Genomic DNA, 22,761 nt, shown 5'->3' with positions numbered 1-22,761 from the left:
AAACCCTTGAAATTGCATCTTTTAATTAACCTTATTCTAAATGTTTTTTTTTGCGATTTTAACCCATATTTTGATGCTTTTTGGTTTTATGCTAATGCATATTTGCATATTCATGAGCAGAACTGTTATGTCGTCCAAGGCACTGAATCTCAATGTTGCACTGATTTGTGCACAGAAATTGAAAGATTTTTTAACCACTACGATGGCAGATTTTATTTTCTTTGGCAATTTATTGCTGTGTATAAATATGGCAATAATCCAGCAAAAATCCTTTTCACAGAAATGTTCCCAGATACCAAATTTGGGGTTCACAATTTTAACAGGAAAACATGCAGCCTGAACCATGTCTCCCTTGATTTACATCAAAGCAAAAGCGCCCTCATTTGTCCAGAACAGTCTTCATACATGGAAAAAGAGTACAGAGATACACAAAAAGTGATTCTCAGAAAAATTCATCTCCTGGTTCCTTTAAACCTGTCCAAGATTTTACCAACTTCTGTAAACTAATTTCTGCGACAAAATGTCAAATTAAAAAGAAATCTAGAATTAGATTTGCATCGAAATTGTTCATGTTGTCACCCATGTAATGTTATTGTGAGTGTTACAAGACAGAAAAGTCTATTTTATATTTATTTCTCCAAATACCTGAATTAATAAGTAGTCGTTTCCCATTGGAGGAAACTCTACAGTAATATTGTACTCATTAGAGGTATTGAAACACCACTCCAAATAATCACTGGATGCATTCAACTTGTAGGCGTTGCTATGGAGGGCATCACTAGGGTCAAAGGCGTCACTGGGATCAAAGGTCAACTGAAAGGGTAGGTCAGTGACATTTTCTGGGCACGTAACTGCAACAACAAAGGAAAAACAAAACAAAAAACCTAAAGTGTTAACAACCTCTTTTCTTGGCTCACACCAGAAAGAAAAGCAAACGTGGCAAAACACAACATACTTTTTGCTAATCGAGTTAAAAGCCACTGACGAACAAAAATTAAGCTTCATGACCTGGTCCTCATTCATCACAGAGAAGAAGACACTGTGGATGAAGTCGAGACAAGAGGTTAAAATCCTACATTTGCATCATGGGATAAAATATTAGTCAGCTCAGGTTGGGTTGGTTTAGGAATGCACAGTTTAAAAAGAAAAGTAGTGATAAAAAAGAGATGATTTACAACAGATTATTTACAAGAAGTCAACCTATGAAGATAAAAAAAATGGTCTCCAGTTTAAGGCAAATTGTTTGACAGTCTACTCATGTGGATCCCCAGATTAAAATATCTGATGCCAATCCTGGCATTCCAATTAATTGCAGGAATTAAACTTTGTGAAGAAATGTTATTAGAAGTGTATGCTTATATAGGCCAGTTCAAACTCATAATTAAACGGAACCACAAATCATTTTGCTCTGATTCTATCTAATCATGCATCAGTTGCCATTGGTAATTGACTGGTTAGGTACATTTGATCAGGCCATTTCGACAGAGCTGACCTGTTAAGAGAGACAGTGAGGACAAATTTCTTGTAATCTAACTCACGGCAGTTTTCCTCATCATCTCCGAGAGGACAGTCATTGATGTGATCACACAGATACCGGCGGGCAATGCAGATGATACTCGTTCTGCACTGGTAACCATCGTGGCAAATTGAAATCACATCTGTAACATTATAACAGGATTGAAGAAAACTATACTTCAACTGTAGGAAGTTTATCAGACAGAAACAAGGAACAAAAACATTACAGAAAAACAAGACAGATATTTGAAGGAATTTTTAACAAGTGCAGTTTAATAACTGTATAAAAACCTGAATATCTACCTGTAGATGTCCAAGTGTTCTTTATAAAACAAAAAAAACAGAAACATTACTCAGTAGCTTCAAAAAAGAGAGAAAACAGCAGGTGATTGCAACAAGCTCAGATAGGACTGTGTGTCAAAGAATAATACCTTGAATTTCAACTTGTTCTACCTCCACAACAAAGCCTTTTACTTTTGCCAAGCTTCCACCACCTGTTTGCAAGCTGATACTAAGTCCCACCCACTGATAAAGTAACATCCGTGGAGGGACCCTTCCACTGTAGGCTACCATTTCACCAAATCCCACTCCCATGGCAATGATGTCGCTTGGATGCAGCTGGATTTCTTGGATCTTCAAAAGGATTCCACTGGACACAGTTCCATTGCTGGCTGATGTCCACACCTCCCACTGGCAGTTGGTGTTCTTGGGATATTCCATTGGGTAATTGGGGGAAGTAATTCTCTGTGAGGCTGAGGCAGATGGATGACCAAGCTTAATCGTTTTCGTGGTACAATTGAAACGAGCTGAAAACAATGCAGATAGCAAAATTACATAAATTTAAATCAAATAAAATCGGAATAATAAATAATTTAACGTGAAATAAACCTACACACAAATCAAAGTTGAACCAATTACAACACTTAATACATGCAAAAGACTCCCTCAAAGTCTTTTGAGTCAGATTTGTAAGTCATCCTGGGTCCTGACCGTTAGAGTCAATTTTCTGAAACGATTTGTCCAAAAAACCACCCACATGGAGGTCCCACTCCAAGAGTTAAGATCGAGGAAAGTCTGGTGACCAAAACCTGAGCACAGCATCCAAACCTATAAGGGGCTGTCCATAAAGTATGTATGTAGGAAATGCCAACTTTTCAGGCCACCCTCCCCTTGTACCCATGGTTCATGCACGGGCTCCAACAACACCCCCCCCATGATTATGCATCAAGAGTAATAACCATAAAGATCATCGATGGTCGACTTTTACTCAACTGTGGGAATATTACAGGATTGTACATTTTAGCTACAATGTAATGCATTATACATGTACTTTTGCACAGGTGAGGGCACCTGTATGTTTCTGGAAGACGTTGCCAGTCTTTGTGTCATGAGTAATACTGCAGTTTACTAATAATCAGATAACGGGCATTGGCACAGGAGGATAAATGGTGGGGTGGACGGTGAAGGATACTGTGTTTGAATGGTTTTTCGACGCACTAAAGCTGATTCGGATATTTATTTGTATGAGAATGTGTATTGATATGATGAAGATTCATTAAAGGCAAATTTTCGGTTTGTGTTCGACACGCACTGGCTTTAACCCCCTCCCCGTACACATGGTGTACGCAACGGCACCAACCCCCCTACCCCCTTTGGGTATAAATACTTTACAAATGGCCCAATATAAAAACACTAATATTAATTTACCTGTGCTGTTCAATTGCTTTCATGAGCAAATCTGTTGTGAAATTTTTGAGCTAATGTCATGTAACAGCGAAAAACACAACTTTGTTGAGCAGAGGGAATGCTTAGCGTGACTAACAAATCATTTGCTAAAAGGTTACTTTTGAACCATTCTCCATGAAACTGAATCTTAGCTGAATTATGATGGGTTCAGTTTAGCACCAGTGACTGTCTAGATGGTCAATATGAGCCCTCTACATATAAGCATACACCTGATATGAAAACTCCTCCTGAAATCGTCCCCAAAACACTATCGCAATTGACAGATACAGTAAGTATGAAGAAGGCCTGAGTCAGGCCAGTCACAAGCAGTCACGTCTACTCCACTGTCCCTTGAGACATTCAATCCATGACTTTCCAATCAGTTGAAAAAAGAACGACCTTTCCTCATCCAGAGCAAAGCCTCCAGGTCCTGACAGGTGGGTTCAAGAGACCACACATACAGGCATGACAGGTACGCATCCCATCACAGTTTTAATGGCCATGCAAAACACACTAACCCTATCTGCTACACTACATGCAGCCTCTCTTCAATCATCCCATTCAATACAAGGTCTTCCTTCTCCAAATTGTACCTTTTTTAAATGATTGATCACCGTGAGTCTGATTTCTGGCAGTGCACTGCAATGACTTTTCTTTTCCAGTTTGGTTACAGGTACTGAATTAATGAAGGGGGAATCAAACCTCTGGCAGGGTTGTAATGATTCACTAAGTTTTGGGACTCAAGTTAAGTCCATCCATTTGCTCAAAGTAACTCGAGTTGAGTCATTTACCCATTGGGACTCGAGTGAATTGAAATTCAGACACTTGTGACTTGATTCAAACTCAATTTGAGTCATTACAAAGTCTGTGGCAAAGAAAGGTAGCTTTCCTGATTGAGTGCTGTTGATATTTTCAAAGGAAAACTTATGACTAGAGCAGAGAGGTCATTAAAGCAAATCATATTCAACAACAACTATTTGATAACTGTGCTGTACATGCGTGTGTATTTCATCACTTGTCTGTATATTGCCCATATTCAGTTTTATAACGACAAGGTCTGAAGATAATTTTGACTGAAAATTGATTATGACTTAAGCAAATTTGTTATAAAGCATATATTTCTTGACATACAAATATATAATAACTCTGATGTACCATGTACACAATTTTTTTAAAACCGATAAGTACCATATCTATAAAGTTTGGCTTCATCAATTGAAACCCTAGGGCCAAAGGAGATACCCTCTTCCCAGCCCATATTTTTTCCTACTGCGGAACTAAAGCCAGCGTTTCCAAACAGGGTGCACATCTGTCTTGAAGTGAAAAATTGAACACCAAAGTGAGTAGAAAGGCTTTATGTTCCCCACATATATATCTGTACAATGTCCTATTAATGGGGTATGTGCCGACAACCCTATGGCTGGATCATTAATTGGCCAACTGATGAGCAGATGGGGCGCGATAAAACATGCAGTAAGGAAAATAAACAAGGCACAACAGATTCTGCTTGCCAAGTACAGATACAATGTATGTGAACCTTTCTCACCAAAGTATGTACTGTTTTGCTGTGTCAGTACATGCCACGCCAACACTACCAAATTTCTATGATAGCAATTTGAAACCAGTATTTCAGCTGTTAACATTACTCCACAAATGACACTGGCAATACCAGGGTCTTTAATATAGATGTGTTTCTATTTTGGTTGCTCAGAATTATCGGCGATGGCGAGGCAATCAAAATTGAACACAATTCCACCACCATTTTTTAATCTGGAGACTGAAATAAAACTAATGCTTAGTTTTATCTCCAACAGTTTCACTACAAACTGGCTGAATTGAAGAAGTTCAACTTCTCTTGTTTTAATTACAGAAAATTTTCTCCACAATACATGCCCATTTAAGTTATTTGGTGGTAAAAATAGCAATTAATTGGCCAGTTTATCTTGTTCAGGGATAACTTACCTTCTGTTACTATCACCCAGAACTGACAAATGGCCTGGTTCCCCGCACCATCGTTGAAGGTGTAACGCACTGGTAAACGGGCAACGGGGAACGGGGTCCCAGGCCTGAAGTTGAAGCTGACTGCCACCTCTCCAGAATTGTCCACTGCCTTGGGATGGGTCCAGTAGACAGGGGTGACCTGGGTTCCCAGGGGGACGGTCCTGTGTATGTCTTGGGGGCAGTTGGTGACTTTTGGGGGAATGGTGTCAACTGCAGAGATGACAAGGACCAGATTAACCAAAAAAGCATTGTAGGCTCTGTACCTATATGGGGCCGACGAAAACTTTGAGGTTCTATGGAACTACCACTGTTTCAGTTCCTCTTTGAATTCTGAATTTTTGAAACCTTAAATCAAACTAGCTAGTGAACAGCTTAGCATTAACATGAAATGCAAGGTTCCGTTGCTTGCCAGCTCTATGTAGTTACCTGGGTTGGAGTAAAGCCTAGGACTCATGGAACACTTAATCCAACCCTGAGGATATCAATGATGAAATTGATACATGATTTCCCCTTGGGTTAAAAGAAATCAAGTTAGAGGTCTACAATGAAAATCAAGTAATCTCAAACTATTTGATGCCCCCCTCATTCAAACCTCACCTTCATACAATTTTACTTTGGTGATATTCTCCTTAGATTTTTATTTCAAATTTAGAGACAGTGTCCTCGTAATTTTCCATCCCTTTCTTCTCAATCCCCAAATTTTCAAAGAAATCCACAAAAATCTGCCATTTAATTGCAAATTTATCCCTCTTCCCATCAAGCATTAGAAAACAATATCTTGAATACGCATCACTTCTTATGAAGCAAATATTCATCAAAGGAAAGTATGTTACAGTGCATAACTTTCCGCCCGCATGTAGTCCTACAAATGCAAATTCCAATTTGCAAGAGTTGTGTGTATTCTAGCATGAACAAAATGGTTTCACTGGTTAAACTATGGAATGAGTGGCGTTTTTCAGTGTGAACTTAAACTTTACACAGGTACCTCGTGCACAGTTAACTGAAATTTTTACAGCACAAATTTGGAAGACATTCATTTGGCTCTTATCGGACAGAGAAGGTCAGACATTTTGAGACTTATCAATGTACAGTGGTCCTGCTTCATTTTCATTGGTATTAACATACAGGCAATCAGCTCATTAAACAAATAAGTCAAATATCGACAGAATGATGATCAAAATTTGGAAAGCGAAACTGAAACATTCAACTCACTTATGCCATTTGTAGGTGCCACAAGAAGAGATGCCAGGATCAAAGCAGGGATTAGTACACACCACTTCACAGCTGTCATCTCTGCTTTCATCTCGCTACTGAAAATCCAACCGTCTAATTCTGAGAGAAAAATGAGTAATTAGGAGAAAGGAGATGTGAGTTTTAAACTGAGACTGAAACCTGGGAACCTGAAACTACCGGTATGAAGATAGGTGACTAATGTGAATCTGGCGTATCAAGGCTTTCCTAGTAGGCCTGTATGTCCACATTTCTAACAATTGTTTCAGTCAGACAAATTAACCAAGAAAAGGTGTAGTTGCTTGGAACTGAGCCAGAAAAAAAGAAAAACTGCAAGTATGCTCAGGGTTTTACTTATGGATGGTTGTATTAGAATTAGATAAACAACTGTATCATAACAAATTCAAGGGACTTGGAGTCCCTCTACATTTTGTGAATGAATACCCACATTTCCTGCATCACATGTAGGTCTTAAAGCTAAAGCACTCACTGTCCAAGTCATTCAAAGTACGGGCTTAATCTTGCTAAAACTTACCAAGATTCCCCAAACACAAGCACACCAACCACTACTGCAGTCAAGTCCTACGCAAATTTAAAGTCTCTGCAAGTCCTTTAAAATTCCTCACAGTCCGTTCAGACTGAGCCAAGTCACAAATTATTTAAATGATTTCGTGAAAAGTAGCATTTCTTGGTCATTTTCACGGTTACTTATGACTGGTCTATTATAAAGAACTTAGACTTAACTACAGCACTAACATCAAGCCATTTTTAATAAACCAGACAGATATAATATCCAACTACAAATATGTCACTGTCATGTCAACACATTATCATGACAGAACCTAAACAAATACTGGGTTCAGGAGGGTTGGAACAGATTCAGGTGAAAACAACAGGAATTCCTGAGTGTCACAGGAAACTGTCCATTGGGAAGTCCTTGTACATTTGTAAAGGTTTAGCAGTACACAAAACAAATATTAACCGCTTGGAAAATCAAGGGGTTTCCCTCATCAGAACATCACGTCTCTGTTTTGACTGTTTGTGTCAACGAAAGTTTTAATTAACACACTGGCTCATACATGAGAAGCTTCCAAAATGAACAAACCAACCAAAAAAATCTTCACTGTTAAGTTTGAAAAATTCATGGACAACCAATTCATCCCAACAGCAGATTCCAGTTACATGGATTAAAACATGTGTACATAGACACTGCTAATTAACACCGAGTACATCTGAGTCAGCCAGGAATCTAGTTAAGGTACATTGATTTATCATGCATTTAAAAAAGAGTTAAATATGTGTGATACTCTAATGCACAGAGGGGATGAATGGGGGGCAAATGACCCTCCCCCACACTGTCCCCTCTCATACACCTGCAATTAGAAGTTTAGCATATGCTTAATGCCCCAAACCACCTGGAGGCCATGCAGGCCCTTCAGTTAGACCCTAGTTGAACCAATGCCGTTATAAATAAAAATTAATAATAAAACATCCACACTTACCTACCTCAGAGGTTACAGCAAAGCAAACCAGCCACTGATAGTTGAAGTACAAAATACACAGTCTGCTCCTGTGAACATTCCCCCAGTGAATGAAGCTTATTAGAGGGGCCAACATGCAGCGTTGGACAAACACTTCTCATCCTCATCAGCGCCAGCAGAGCGTGACCAGACTACGTCACAATCTATCACCGCCTGGCAGGTATCATTATGAACCTGCTCACTCATTCCCACGCAAACAATTACCATTTCAGGTGGGGCAGAGGAAACTGTCAAGATGGAGCTGTTTCGAATGAGGTGGGGGTAATGGTGATGAATCTCTTCCCACCCCCCCTTCACTTCTCCTAACAGCACAATATTACATCTGGCAAGAATGGACTGTTCATTGACACCACATGTACGTTTGACAAACAAAACAGATTTTAAAAATTACTTTATACCTACCCGCAAGTTTCAGGCGATTATACTCTACAAATTATTAAGCTTTGTTCAATAAACATGTCAGGAGAGTGTTCCGGAAGGCAGAGGTTGACATCCCAACTCCAATCAACTTCCTGGCTCATATGTGCAATTATTGTGAGAAATCATTGCAGCGCCATGAACAAAAAGGCAACTTTGATTGCAGAAAGCCCAGTAGTGGAAGTTCCCTAAGTGTAAGGGATGTGGGCACAATCTAAATATTTGCTTCCTATGCAACTGACAGTCCTCTGATCACACCAGCCCATCTATCTTCTCTCTCAATGAACCAGGCAGGAAAATGCTTTGTCACTTCAAAGGGCCCTGGGCAAAATAACAGACTAGCACTTGTGTAGATAATTTGCCTACATGTGGTAATCTGTTGCTAGGCAGGTCAAACTGTAAAATGAAAAAGAGGCAAAATACTTTTTAAACAAAGTGGGGAAGTGGGAACGATATTAAAGCAAAGTGGGAGAAAGTATTAAATAGAATTATTGATGCTGAATAGTAAGTGCTTCCTTTAAAATGGTGAAGACCACCTTTGATTTACAAGCTCGAAGAAGAGAAAAACACACAATAAATTAGCAGCACTTGGATGTGCACTTCATGGCTGCTAATGTCCGGCCATATTGTGATCCAAGGAATAATCATATTATACCAGTGCATTAATTTTATCATCAATATCTATCTTCCCCGTTACAGAATGAAAATGGAAATTGCTCAGTCACTGGAAAAAAGCTTAGGGCGCAATTACCCAGAGGGTACTCTTGAGTGAGCACGATGACGGCAAAATGATTTTCAAAGAGGGAGAGTGTACATTTGTGAGACCATCAGGCATCCGTTTTTAATGGACAGGTCGGGGGGGGGGGCATTATCCCCAAGTCAGACAAGTGGGGCCAGTCACATGAAAGGTTACGTGAAGAAATTAATGAAATTGTTTACCCCTCCTGTGTGAAGACTTGGTACATTTTCCCTAAAGCAATGGGTACCCCTTTTTATTCTCTTTTGAATCTGTTGTCCAAAACACTTGTTGAATGCTGAACTGACAACTCCTGATGACTCTGACTTTCCATCTGTCAGTGTTACTGGGTTTGTGTGGGGGGAGGGGTTAACGGGAGAGTGGGGAGGCAGTTCCACATCCCTTCCTTTAATATCTGTGCCACTTTACCCACTATGAGAACTCGCAGATGAACAAAAGGAGCTTACTTCCTCAAGAAATGATGCAGTGCCATTACAAAGCCTTATCTAAGCAGTAGACTATCAAATTTCAGAAAATTTTGCAGTGTAATCAATGAAAATTCAATTTCCTGATCAACCATCTGTAAAATGTGCACACAAGATATTCAAGATGCACAGTAACGATGCAGTCTCAAGGACAAGAGATGCACAGTGTCACAGTCTATGGGAACTCTAGAAAGAGGATCACTTCACACAAAATTTTAATATTTACAATATATACATCTAAATTTATTCAAAGCAATAATTATGCACAACTTGAAATTGCAGGGGAAATCTAGTTGGTTTGAAGGATCCTAGTTAAATAGCAAATAGTCAAAATGTCCCTCAATGCAGAACTTGGCCCATGACCATAAAACGGCGAATTCATCAATCATACTAGATTTATCTTACAATTAAATTTCCTGACCAATTCTCATTTTACACGGTCAAATTCCTTTATACAAATTACTCAATATTTGCAGTGCTCAATCATCAATTCACGTTATAAAACTGTCAGTTTCTTGTACAACCTTTCTTCATATAAAATAGTTCTAGAATCCTTAATTTGCCGGTCAATTCTCAAGGCTCAATATTAAAATTTCTAACCACACAATCCATCCGCACTGCGGAGGATATATAGTAAATTAGCCAGGTTTACTTCGAAGTGACACTTCAAACTGACACTGAAGGGTGACACTTATACAGCAAAAATCAGTAAATTTCCCACGAAGTATGACTTTTAAACAGGTGCAACAAACCAAATTAATCAAATATCTCAAACTTTCAATTATATTCACAAGATAAGGCCAAACACAAAGGAAATCGTGAAATTATCAGAATGTTATACAACGATAAGAAATTATTTATTTGGGGGAGATTTGCAGTGGTGCTCGTCACAGTTACGGTAGTTCCATACCCATCGTCCAGATCGCCAAGGCTAGTTGGATCGCAAGAGCAGGACGACGCTGTGGAGAGCCGCCTGTAGTTTTATCTACACAGGTTGGAGAACAACGAGGCTTCAACTCCGCCAGTGGGATTCCCGGCAGCTAAAGACTCTCTCCGGGCTTCACAGATTAACTGGGCTGCCTACAACATCAGGGATCCGCCGATCCATGTACATCATATAAAGACCATGACTGCCATTATTTCACCGACGTATGCTTGTCCGAGCCACCCCCAAGACTTCACAGAGCCTCAATCATCTGTGCCAATAGCCAAGGGACGGCACAAGCTAACCAAAATGGTCCAAATAGTCCGGAATAGTCTAACCAAATCCTACATTCAAGGTAAAATTAGTTAACTAAGGTTAACTGTTTGTTGTACTAAAACTAGTTCTTAGTTAAACTCCAGTGTCACGTTCAGAGGCTGCAGATTTGAATCCTGCTCATTTGTTTTCAGTTGTGGAGGGTTATTCTGAAATTCATTACTGGTACAAGGAAAGGAAATTTAAACCAGTTTCCGTGTCCAGTTTGGGGATCCCCCACAAAAACCTACTTGACCTAATGAACACCGGAAACATTTGAATCTCGACAAAGATTTGCAATGGTCTTTCTTCTTGAAACCAAAGATCTATCTTTGGTATACCACGACAAGAGAAAAATCTTCCTTAAAAAAGCTCTTTGTAAGATCTTTAACTTCATCATTTTGGGTTTTTTCTCGAGACTGCTGACTGCAAATTTCAAATTACCACCAGTGATTCCACAGATAGCGAGAAACAAACCAAATCAAAGTCCGATTTCCAATAAGGGAGACACGGTCACCGGGCATTGATGGCACAGCTTTGAGAAGCAATGAATAGATCACAAGGCCCCGGACTGGATGATTGCTCCAAATGGCTGGACAATTCACTGACAGGTTAACTGGAATGGTGAGTGTTTGACGTTTATGCTCTGCCTACCAAGCATCCATTCTCAGTAACTAGATCAAGGCTGTAGCCAATCGGAACATTATCTGGAAAGTTATTCAGGCAAAACAAGTTTGCGAGCATGGGGAGGATGGGTGGAGATGGTAACTGGACACTTTTCCAAATTCTAGCGTGGTCTTCATCAGCGCAGACTTCAAAAAAAAGTTGCAACCATTAGAAGAAAAAGAAAATACTATGAGTAACCTAGAATAAAAAGTTGGAGGAATGAAATTGTGATCCTAGCTGAATCTTTCTAAAAAGGCAAAACAGAAATACTTCTGTGACTTGATTTATAGCAAAGAATAGATGTTTCTGAAGCACAAAGTGAAGCTGGGGGGTTTGTGCACATTCTGTTGAAACTTGATCATGAAGACATTACTTGGCCGATAACACTCATATACAAGTCATGGTTGCAGCTGCAAGCTGGCATCTTTAAAAGGCACATGTGCTATTCCAATCACAATCAAGTAGTTTGTATGGACACCTATACTTTAGTGGATCCCCTTAGAAGACACAGTGCCTAAAATATGGTGAAAAACTCATCGAAAATACCGTAGGTGTATAGCATCCCAACATGATCTTACATGTACAATGTCTCTGTATTTGTGGCCCACTCTGTGAAAATGAGTCACACGTCACCAGAGCCAGTTGGGTTTCACTTTGTATTAGATTGAGGAATTTGAGCTCTTTGTTTTAATGTGTAACTCAGTTTGGTATGATGGACATGCACATTGTGTAGATCTTAACGAAAACAAGTCACAAGTCACCAGAGCCAGTTTCACTTTGTATTAGATTGAGGAAGTTGACCGCTTTGTTTTGATGTGTAACTCAGTTTGGTATGATGGACATTGTGTTGATTTTACAATGTTAAGGATTCCTATTGCTAAACACTCTGCAAGATTCTTTCAAAGGCCTGTAACTCAAAAGTGGCTCTGGCAACATGTGACTCATTTTCACAGAACGAATCACATATCTGCTTTCATCCTATTATTAAAGAGACAGAACATGTTATGTGCATACATGCAAGGTGTATACCGGTAGCAGGTGTGAAAATATTAATCCATAGGCGGAGGAACTTTCAGTACACGTTACTCTCAAATATTCTTCATTAAGTTTACTTATTTGGAGGTTGATTTAAGAAGCATTTGGGGAGGAATTATTTCCAGACACACTTCTTGGGGTGTGTTATTATTACGGGTGACAAGGAGAACAACAGATGTACACTTCAGCCGAGTGCTTCAGAGAATCTTTCCAAATGTGAAACTCCTAGAATTTGGCTGTAATTCTTTGTTCGTTGTTTCTGCAGATTGAAAATTAACGGTCCACTGAGAAAGCAGTTCACCGAGGCTGTTGGGAATTCCTGTCAGGCAATGCCAGCAGCTGCAATTTTCCAATTAGTTCCCTCCCTCCTGCCACATGCAGAAGAACTTCAGCAACTCATGAAGCGTTGATGTTCCGGCAAAGGACAAGGTTATTATTTCAATTCATCACCGGCAATTATGGGAAACAGATAAGGGTTTAGCAGGGGCATACAATGCTCAGTATTCAATTTCATTCCGTCACTACGGACCGACAGCCAATTCCCAACAGTCATTCCCTTGACTCTGCTGACTAAATTAACATACGCACTTTCTTTGAAGCACGGGCCATTTCATCTAGGCTACGGACAGCTGCATATTTGTGTTGAACAGTTGGTCTGACTCATTACTTTCATCGCATCGCTTGAGCCGTAACCAGTCTGGTGACTTACATAATTGAAAAAAAAAATTATTACTGGAGGAAAGAGAGTGCAGATGGGTTTCTTGTTACAATCACACTTCTTTGCAGTTGTCAAAACCAAAACTTTTCCAGCCTGTCCAGCAAATAACCAACAGGGCTTTCCAAAAAAACAGCAACAGTCAATAGCTAAAAGTCAATTTATCATCAACTTCAATATTCTCAGCAGGAAATTTGATTAGGAAGTAAGATGCTGTTAGAATAATTCCTAGTGAAATTTTCTAGTTAACTGGGCTTGTTTTTGTTTGTGCAAACTTACCGGTATGCTATGGTTTTCCAGTTTTCTTTTTGATGGATTCTATGAGAATTATTATTAGCACTGCCAAGCCAAAGTCCTAAACCAAAACTCAAATCAAAAAATCCCCCAATCCCAATCCGGCTTTCTCTTCTGGAAGATATGTTAATAAATTCAATATATTATACACGCATATAAAACCACATGTACGTGGAATTGACATGTTTCTAGTGCAATGCATGGAACATCTTTATTCACAAGATATCAATTGGCTCCACCGAGGGTTTACGCTCCTTCTGTATCAAATCGAGATAGAAAAAAAGGCGTACAAAAAACCTCTTCAAAACTCCGCAGCTGACGCAGTGACCAGTCAATAATTTTTCCTGTCAGGGCCAACCAGTCTTTTCATTTGTCTCCTGAACCTGTTTCAACTGCATGACCTCATTCAAATCAAAGAACTTCAAGATGGACTTGGAGGATGTGCTGTCCTAGTGTCCTTGATTTACTTATGGCTTCAAATTCTGCTGGATTTTTCTCATATGCTGTGCATCATTGAGCGCACACACGGAAATGTAATCGGAAATTCCTCTTGCAAGTCATTCCGGTTCAGTCAGCACTAAATAGATTTGACTGTGAAGCCAATCACGGAAAAGAAAATCCCAAATGTGATTGAGCTTAAAGCTTACAGTAAACTGGCTAATCAGTTACTAATTAGAAATAGCATTGGTGGCTTATAAGCTCTTCCATCGTTTCCTTCTGCTGGTACAATAATCATCTACATTTGTATCAAATCAGCTTTGACGAGCAGAAACAAAAATGTAGCATAAATTTACAAATGAACATGTGCATCTGACAAATGTTGACTGCTGTGATAAGGCAAATTCATTTTTGTAAAACTCGACAAACGAACCTTTGTGAAATTGCAGCTATCCAAGGCACAATGTGATAAGTATATCCCTCTCAATTAAGGATTTTTACACTTCCTACAAGTTTTGTGCAATAATATAAAGCTTAATAGTTCCATGCAGCCTTCGCTAATCCACTGAGGTAGCTGGGCCGCTGTTCTCCCACCATGATTATGTAAAGGAACCACCACTCTTGAAAATCTGTCCCCCAAGTTCAGCATATTGGTTGCTGCATTACACTCTGCAACATTTCATCTTATGCAACATTATTTTGATGAGAAAAGCTGTCTACAAATGCCTTAGTTTGCTTCCAATTAAAAAAAATACCTCTTAGATAACCAGATAAGTACTGGACTAGAGCTAAAAATAAAAAAAAATTGGGGGTGGAGTTGTAAAGTGGGTCCTGAATCCCTTAGGTTCAGCCTCCCCTCCCATTTTATCAGTCCCCATAAAGTTTGAAATTTGACCTTGGAGAACATTGCAATCGCTGGACAGAAGTGTTGTACATTCCAGATCACTCAAAACGATGAGCGGTTTATAGGACTTTTTCTTAAATTTGAGACCAAAAGTTTACATGTAGGTTCGAAGGAAAAAATTCATTGAAAAACCTACAAGAAACAAGTCCTCCAGCAGTTCTAATAAAACTACAATCTAAATGAACATGTATACTTTTATACAGAAAACCTATGACAAAGGCTTCATTTCTTAAAATGTTATTTCAGTATTGAAGATATTACGTTCCTTTTTATTCAGTATTTGGCAGTAATAAAGAAGACGCTATACATACAAGTACCTAAGACACATGCATATGTCTTAGTCATGAAGCCATAAAATAACAAAAACTCAGAAAAAACAAAAACACAGAGCAACTAGCATTGGCACCACAAAGATTGGGAGGGAGGCAGCGCTTGTCAGCAGTGATAAACCATTAACAGAACAACGGGGTCAATTCTGAGGTATTTTCAAGCCAATTGGTATTTTTTTCACCCCTTCCTCCTTTTTGTCAGTTCTCTTGCTTGTTTCTTTTTTTTTTCTTCCCTTTTGTTTTCTTTTCTTTTTTATCCTGGGGCTCCCCTAGAACCCCCCCCCCTTAATTTCCATGCTGGTTGGCAGAAACTCGAAAGGAGACATACCACAGAGGAAGAAACGCAGACAACAAAGAGACCACAGACATCTCCAATACACAAGGTGATAATAAAAATCTGTAAAGGTGATCCCACGAAGAGAAAATGCCTCAAAGTGCTCTAATTAATTTATGAAATTCAGTAAGCGGCACATGATTCTGTACAAATCCCCTGGGGATTTTTCCATTCAATGAAAACTGGAATATCTACAGGCACGCCGCCAGTGCACGTGGGCACTCAACTGCACGATTTACAAAACATATGACCGTATCAGAGCAACTGGGAGTGAAGACCATCCATAGACCATTGGTTGATCTTTCCCTGGGGCACAAAATATATCCTTGGCTACCAGGGAAAATCAGCCAGTGTTCCAAATATCATGGTTGTCACTCAATTTTACCCCTATGCCGTCTGCAAAACTGAACTCCGAGCAAACGGTTAAAAAAATGCAACCATATCCTCGTGCGTATCTAGCCGCGGAGGGAATCCACACCTGCGACAGCGCTTTGTTCATTAACTTTGATTGGTTTGATTTGTTTTCTTGGCTGTGGCTCTCTCATGTACTCCCGAGAGTTTTGGACTAACAAAAATTGCAGACCCATCAATCTTAGCTCATTGCAACTGAGTTGAAAGTAGATTGAACAGATACGAGCAATTACAATGCGACAACTTTTGCTCCTTTTCAAGATGTATTTTTGCGTTGGGGAGATGTGAATTTATATAACGGGTTCTGCCCTTACCCAACGTATATATTAATAAACACTGTATGCTCAGTGCTTGTCCGAGAGCTTGTGAAAAAAAGTCACAAGCTTACTCGGGTAAGACTCGAACCCACGACCTCCTGCTTACTAGTGCAGACGTCTTAACCACTCGACCACCGAGCTTGCCGGGGTCGGCTGGCCGGTCCAAGTCAGGTGAAGCAGCGGGTACCGCGAACTATTTTCAAGATGTATTTTTTGGGGTAAGGGCAAAACCTGTTATATAAACTTTTGCTCCCTTATGTCTGACAATGTCATCAGTTATCAACCTTCCGACGGATTGCTGGCATCCCCCAGAGTCATGATAATTCCGTCACATTATGTCCTTGCTTGCTCTTAAGAATCGACAGTGCATGATCAATATCAAGCTCGGAGACCTATTAAAAAAAGGGACAAAAATTACAACTGGTGGATTCCGAATCCAAATCTGTGATCTTGGGCACTTGTGGGACTTTGGGGGTCAGTTGGATGACACTTGACTAGATATGCAACTGATCAGTCAGACACTTACCAATGTGTGATCGTTTAGGAAGGTACTGATGTAATACATGGGTATGTTGTCTTCGGCTAGAGGTTCCGATATCTGGGCAGCTATACCACTCTCATCTATGACGCAGCAAATTTGAGACAAGAAAGGTCAACTGACAGGTCAATTCAAGAGGTCATGAATGTGATAAAACTATGTGCATGAGGGGCAACTACAAGTAATTAAACAGTACAGAAGATGGAAGAGATATCAGGCTTGTATTTCAGACGGTAGGAGCTTTCTGTTCCGTGAATGACACATACTGCAGAAATATTTCAACAAAGACGAGAAAGACACCAGCACCATCTCCCGGAAAAATGAAATAAATGTTACCTTTTTGGAGGGGTGAGCTCACAATTGGACTTGACAATGACTCCAATACATGTGTGGGAACAGTATGGTTTTAAGAGATCCACTTCTATTGACTCCTGCCTCTGCGTTTTACTATTACCTTTTCAATTATAATTCAAAGTTTTATTTTTTTTTGTAAAACATTATACATCACGTTCTGTTCTCCCTCCTTTGACCTTGCTGGTCATCTTGTACTGTGTTTCTCATTCCACGACCCGCCCGCCCCCAGAAAAAAATGAATTATCAAGCTGATACCCCACGTTGCTTTTTATACATCTTCTTATCTGCATAACATTAAATAAGTAAACATCCTGATTGGATCAGTAAAACGGGGACCGCTGATGCCAAGTGCTTACCAAAGCCTAAGGGGAGATTGCCTATCTTGATCATTCTCCAGTATTCTTCAGTCCCGGTGCAGACACTACCAGGGGGGAACCTGCAAATGGACAAATAAACAATGCAGGAGAGCTGCCCAAAAATTGGAGAGCCGAAGGCTGGCAGAAGGATACCACTGACAATTAAGGATGACAGCAATGTGACGAGTAAAACCCCGGGGGTGAGATAATGCACTTAGTGAGTTAAGAGGAATGAGTTTTCTCTTTAAAATGGGGCATCTGAAGATCGCTTTTCCTCTGCTGAAATCACAAAGTTAAGAATCAAATTAGTGTCACTTTGAAAGTGACTGCACTGTGACTGACGGGCGGCAAGACACTATTTTACAATTATTATTGTTAAGTCCCTCTGGTCATGAAACCAAAGATTCCTCAAAAGCTTTAGGCACTGAAGCACGTGAGCCTGAAGAAGAATTCTGTAGAGAAGAGACGATAAGAAGCTGTTACAGTTTTAGAGGTGGGAGGAAAACTCCAAAAGAATATTCTTGGTAATACCTACAGAATCAGGTAGGGACTGAAAATCCAATCCACAAGTGGACTGAGCCAGGAATTGAGCCCAGGTCGCAGAGGTGGAAGGTGAGAAAAGAAGCACTACCCAACCTGACCACTCCCCCCCATGCTCAGCTCTGTAATTCCTGGAGATAAGCAATATCCTGACAAATTGTCTTGCTTATGGACACACGCTGCAAGCCCACTGCCTGGACTCAAAACCGCATCCACCGGAAAAACTTGTTCTTGAATTTGGCACAACTGACCACCTGGCCATAATGCTCCAGATAAAATCCCACTTTATACACCTTTGGGCTTTTGTCAAACACTGAGACAAACAGAGGTAAGAACTCACAATGCTAAGGACTCTGTATCTACGACCAATGACATCCGGTCATTAATGATAGACAGAGACAAGAATCGCTCATGACCCTCCTTCGGTGGCGGAAGAAAGCTGAAAACAGATAATTAGAAAACAAAAGGTTTCTAAACTGACAATGTACTTGTATTTAATGTCAAATTTGACTTGTAGGATGCAACTTTTCCCAATGAACAGAATTCTCAAATCCCAATATGAGCTCCTGTGCTACAGCTGTCCAACTAGAAACCTGACATGAACTTGAGTCCTAGTCAAGTCAAGTGCCTGGCGACTTGTCAAACGGTCTGAATTATTGTCCACTTTGAGGTTACAGTTGAAAGTTTGGTCATCAAACTATGGAAAAAGGACTTGGACAAACCTTGACCTTGAATTTGAATCAAACATACAGCACAAAACTTTGCCCTCATGGTTACTGCTATTTTTACAGAGAAGCAAGTAATTCTGACATGTGCCAATTATGAATAAAATCCCATGAGTGAGCATTCTATTTTTGTAGGGTTGATTGTTTTTGTATAATATCTCTACCTGCACCATATGAACAGAACAATTAAATTTTATCAATTAATCTGAGTTTAGCAGACTCAAAAAACTGAACTCCATTCATTTCCAGATTTTGTGAAATATAACTCGGATTCAACTCTTTCAACTAGGACTTTGACTGTAATAATGACTCAAATGCAAGTCTCACACATCTAGCAAACATTCCACATCTAGATTTCCACAATCAATATCCCCTTAGATTGTCTCAAATTTCAATTTTAAGACAACCTTTTATTTTGAGGACGTCAAACCATAATTCAGGGATAAGGATTAACAACAACTCCGACTGTTACCTGTCTGAATAAAACATGAGCTGCAGCAGTGCAATGCTTATGTGTGACAGCAGTTCAGGCTGGAGACTTGTCACCAGGAAATGGTTGTCTGGGCTCTGGAAGTAATGCACAATGGGTCTCGGCGATTCTGAATTTCAGTGAGAAACATGAAGCTTGTTATCATGTAGATTCATATTAAGTGTCACATTTCCCTGATGAAAAATTCCACCAGAAATCCATTAAAAAAGAAAGTGTTGCAACATTTTATGGCCTTTGATGCAAAGAGGGGGCCCATTACCCTGAAGCATTCTCCAGATTCTCAAATTTAAGTTCCGTATTTATTTCTACAGTATGTGTATTCAAATTACATGTAAATACTTCGTTAGCAATGTCATTCAGGCCTATAGATACCACAGGGGAGCCCATAAGGAAGCAAAGCTTTTTCGCATGACGAGCCCGTTACATTAAACATTACCGTAAAGGGGAAATACAAATACACTTAAAACATCTAATACATATACACATAAATAAAAACAACAAAAAAAGCACTACAGATCAGCAGGCTTATCCAAACCACAGGAAATAAAGTAAGTTAAACAAAGGCGTGATTGATGGTATGTTTGAATTGTGGTAGATTTAAATAATCGTTTAAAGATAGATTTGTAGAAGCTTTAAATTGACTAGGGAGGGAATTGCAGAGCTTGTGTCCGCTATATTTAACGGTATTTTGAGAAAGAGAAGTACGGTTATATCAAATATGGAGAATGAATTTCACGATCCTGACTGAATATACTCATTATAGAAGATGGCAACCTGTTACTTGTACACTGATACATCAGAGACCAAAGTTGAACACTGTACATATCATTAAGTGTTAAGGTCTTATGTTTGATAAAAAGGCAATCCGTATGATCATAGAAATCAGCAAAATTTATTAAACGCAAGGCTCTTTTCTGTAACAAAAAGAGTCTATTTAAATTAGTGGCAGAAGTACTACCCCGAGCAAGTAGGCCATAGTTAAGATGAGAGACAACTAAGGCATTGTAAAGAAGATTCCAAAATATTACTAGGTAAAAAGTGCCTAATTTAAACGACAATTTCACACAAGTAATTAATATGATTTTTCCACGTAAGTCCCGAATCAGTAAATAGGCCAAGAAATTTATTACAATACGTTTTGGTAATAACAGAATTGCTGATTGTAATGTTACTGGGCATAGAACCAGTTTGGGTAATATTTAAGGACAATCTGTTGACTCTGAACCAGATTTAAGTTCTGTATTAACTATATTGGTGAGGAAATTAAGGTTGCTATGGGAGAAAAATAAATTTGAGTCATCAGCAAACAAGATAAAGGAAAGCAATTTAGAACACTTCATGAAATCATTAATATACGGTATGTTATAAAAAGCAACGGGCCCTAAGGATTGATCCTACAGGTACACCGTGAGTAAGAGGCCTCGATTTTGAATTTAAGACATTAATAGACACAAACTGCATATGATTGGAAAGGTTGCTTCTAAACTGCTCTATGGCAATTCCTCGAACACCATAAAAAGAAAGTTTGTACAGTTGGATTTTGTGGTCAATAGTATGGAATGCTTTAAAGAGATCAAGGAAAATGCCCAGGGTAAGTTTGGAGTCATCAATGGCAGTAGAGACTTTGTTTATGAGGTTTAGTAAAGCATGGGTGGTTGAATGCTTTTTACGGAACCCATACTGTGATGAGTTGAACATTTCGTATTTGTCAAGAAATTTAATTGTACGCGCATAAGGACATTTTTCAAGAATCTTGGAGAAAAATGATAACATAGAAATAGGTCTATAATTGTTAACACAAGTGGGGTCACCTTTTTTAAAAATTGGAATAACTTTAGCAATTTTTAGTTGTGAGGGAACAACACCGGCTGAAAAGGAAGCAATTAATTATATGAGTAACTTGAGTAAGGGCTTTACTTATAGCACTAATACAACTTTTTAAGATGGAGGCACTAATGCAGTCATATTGTGAACTCGTTTTGTTTTGTCGGTTATTAACCACTTCGTGCCGGGGCATTTTTCAACGTTGATGATGCTGGGCCGGCATGACTATCATTTTTTTCGTTTTTCAAAATCCTTCAAAAATTCATCATTCCATTTAACGGTCGTTTATAGTCGCACAAAGTAATCTTTAGGCACTACTCTAAGTTGACAGGTGACCTTCATTGACGCCCGAGTATTTCAGCCAGGCCTGCAGCCTTGTAAACAGAGCCCAAATTGTGCGGTGTTATACAACTGTCTTTTGTTCACGAACCTGGCTCAGTGCACTGCTGACCTCTTTTCAATAGGGGCCAGATTAGCGTGCAGCAGTGCTGTGTGGCTCATCGCTGTGGTGGTGGAGTGCTTTTGTCCCCGGTGGTAATCCGCTTGCTCTCAATGCCCCAAACTCTGGTATACGGTTTCAAAACAATGCTGGATTATCACCACTTTTGAGAGTGAAAAATGCCGGTAATGCCCAGCAGCCTGGTCTTTTGTTCCGAGTACGGTCTTTTGTTACAGGGCCCTGTTTCCTTTGTCCGAGTTCGGAGACCCCGGCCACGCATATAAACCATACAGCTCTGATTTCGGAGTCCCCGGCAGGAAGTGGTTAACAATGTCAATTACTTCATATTCATTTGTTGGTTAAAAAAATACGGAATTTGGATTAGGGTGTATTGAGTAATTCTTAAAATTATTAGCTGAATGTTCAGTCAGTATACTACTGGAAAGATTTAATAAAATAATCATTAAAACAATTACCAATGTCAACGGGGTCTTTAGCTGATTTACCTTGAGAGATTATAATATCACCTCGTAGAAATGAGCTTTTGTTTAGGACAGAATTAATTATTTTCCAAGTGTTACGCAATGTTGAGTGTACTCTGCCACTGGCAGTATAGCGCCACCTAGAGATGCCTGGCATGCTTGACCCCTGACCTGTGTAACTTTCACGTTGTCATGAAAAGCTGGTCACATTAAAGTGTTCTCAGAATAAAGGGCCTGTCTCAACCTGCATTGTCACAAAACAGGCAAGTTACGTTGTTCTTAGTCAAATTGACGTGTATAATACATTTGTTTAGATTTATGAAGTAGGCCCGTCAAGCAATTTTTATATTTTGTATATTTCTTTTTTCTTAAAGATGTGGGATTAGATAAAATACATGTACTTATGGTACAGTTTGTTTTCTTATTAATGGATCTCAATAGTGAGGAAGTAATCCATGGCAAATTTGGCCAGCAATTAAAATTCTTAAGTTGTTTTTGCTGAATAGCAGGAAAGAACTTATCAAATAAAGAGTTGAATGAGTCCATGAATGTGTCAAAAATGACCTCTGGGTTCACACAGCTGAGAGTTTCAGACCAATCAGTGGCATATAGCTCTTTAAATAATTCCAGATTAGTGTTTGAGAACTTACGGGCAAACAGGAAATAGGCATTTTGGTGATTTG

General features: G+C 39.4%; 1 protein-coding gene across 1 annotated transcript in view; it reads right to left on the bottom strand.

Annotated features, from left to right (window-relative positions):
• Positions 1 to 22,761, bottom strand: part of LOC110976682 (uncharacterized) — a 50,059-nt gene that overhangs the window by 20,217 nt on the left and 7,081 nt on the right. Inside the window, exons 6-16 of the mRNA XM_087141224.1 lie at positions 19,316 to 19,442; positions 18,459 to 18,557; positions 17,579 to 17,658; positions 16,857 to 16,951; positions 16,653 to 16,722; positions 7,974 to 8,105; positions 6,454 to 6,573; positions 5,203 to 5,451; positions 1,947 to 2,321; positions 1,539 to 1,658; positions 646 to 851 (exon numbers count right to left, since the gene is read on the bottom strand). Of these exons, the coding sequence (XP_086997350.1) occupies positions 646 to 851; positions 1,539 to 1,658; positions 1,947 to 2,321; positions 5,203 to 5,451; positions 6,454 to 6,573; positions 7,974 to 8,105; positions 16,653 to 16,722; positions 16,857 to 16,951; positions 17,579 to 17,658; positions 18,459 to 18,557; positions 19,316 to 19,442 (1,673 nt within the window). The remainder of the gene's footprint in view (positions 1 to 645; positions 852 to 1,538; positions 1,659 to 1,946; positions 2,322 to 5,202; positions 5,452 to 6,453; positions 6,574 to 7,973; positions 8,106 to 16,652; positions 16,723 to 16,856; positions 16,952 to 17,578; positions 17,659 to 18,458; positions 18,558 to 19,315; positions 19,443 to 22,761) is intronic.

The sequence above is a fragment of the Acanthaster planci genome, linkage group LG09 (genome assembly GCF_054643075.1).
Source record: "Acanthaster planci isolate LZ-2023a linkage group LG09, COTS_SCS, whole genome shotgun sequence".
Taxonomy (NCBI): domain Eukaryota; kingdom Metazoa; phylum Echinodermata; class Asteroidea; order Valvatida; family Acanthasteridae; genus Acanthaster; species Acanthaster planci.
This window is presented reverse-complemented; position numbering and strand designations above follow the sequence as displayed.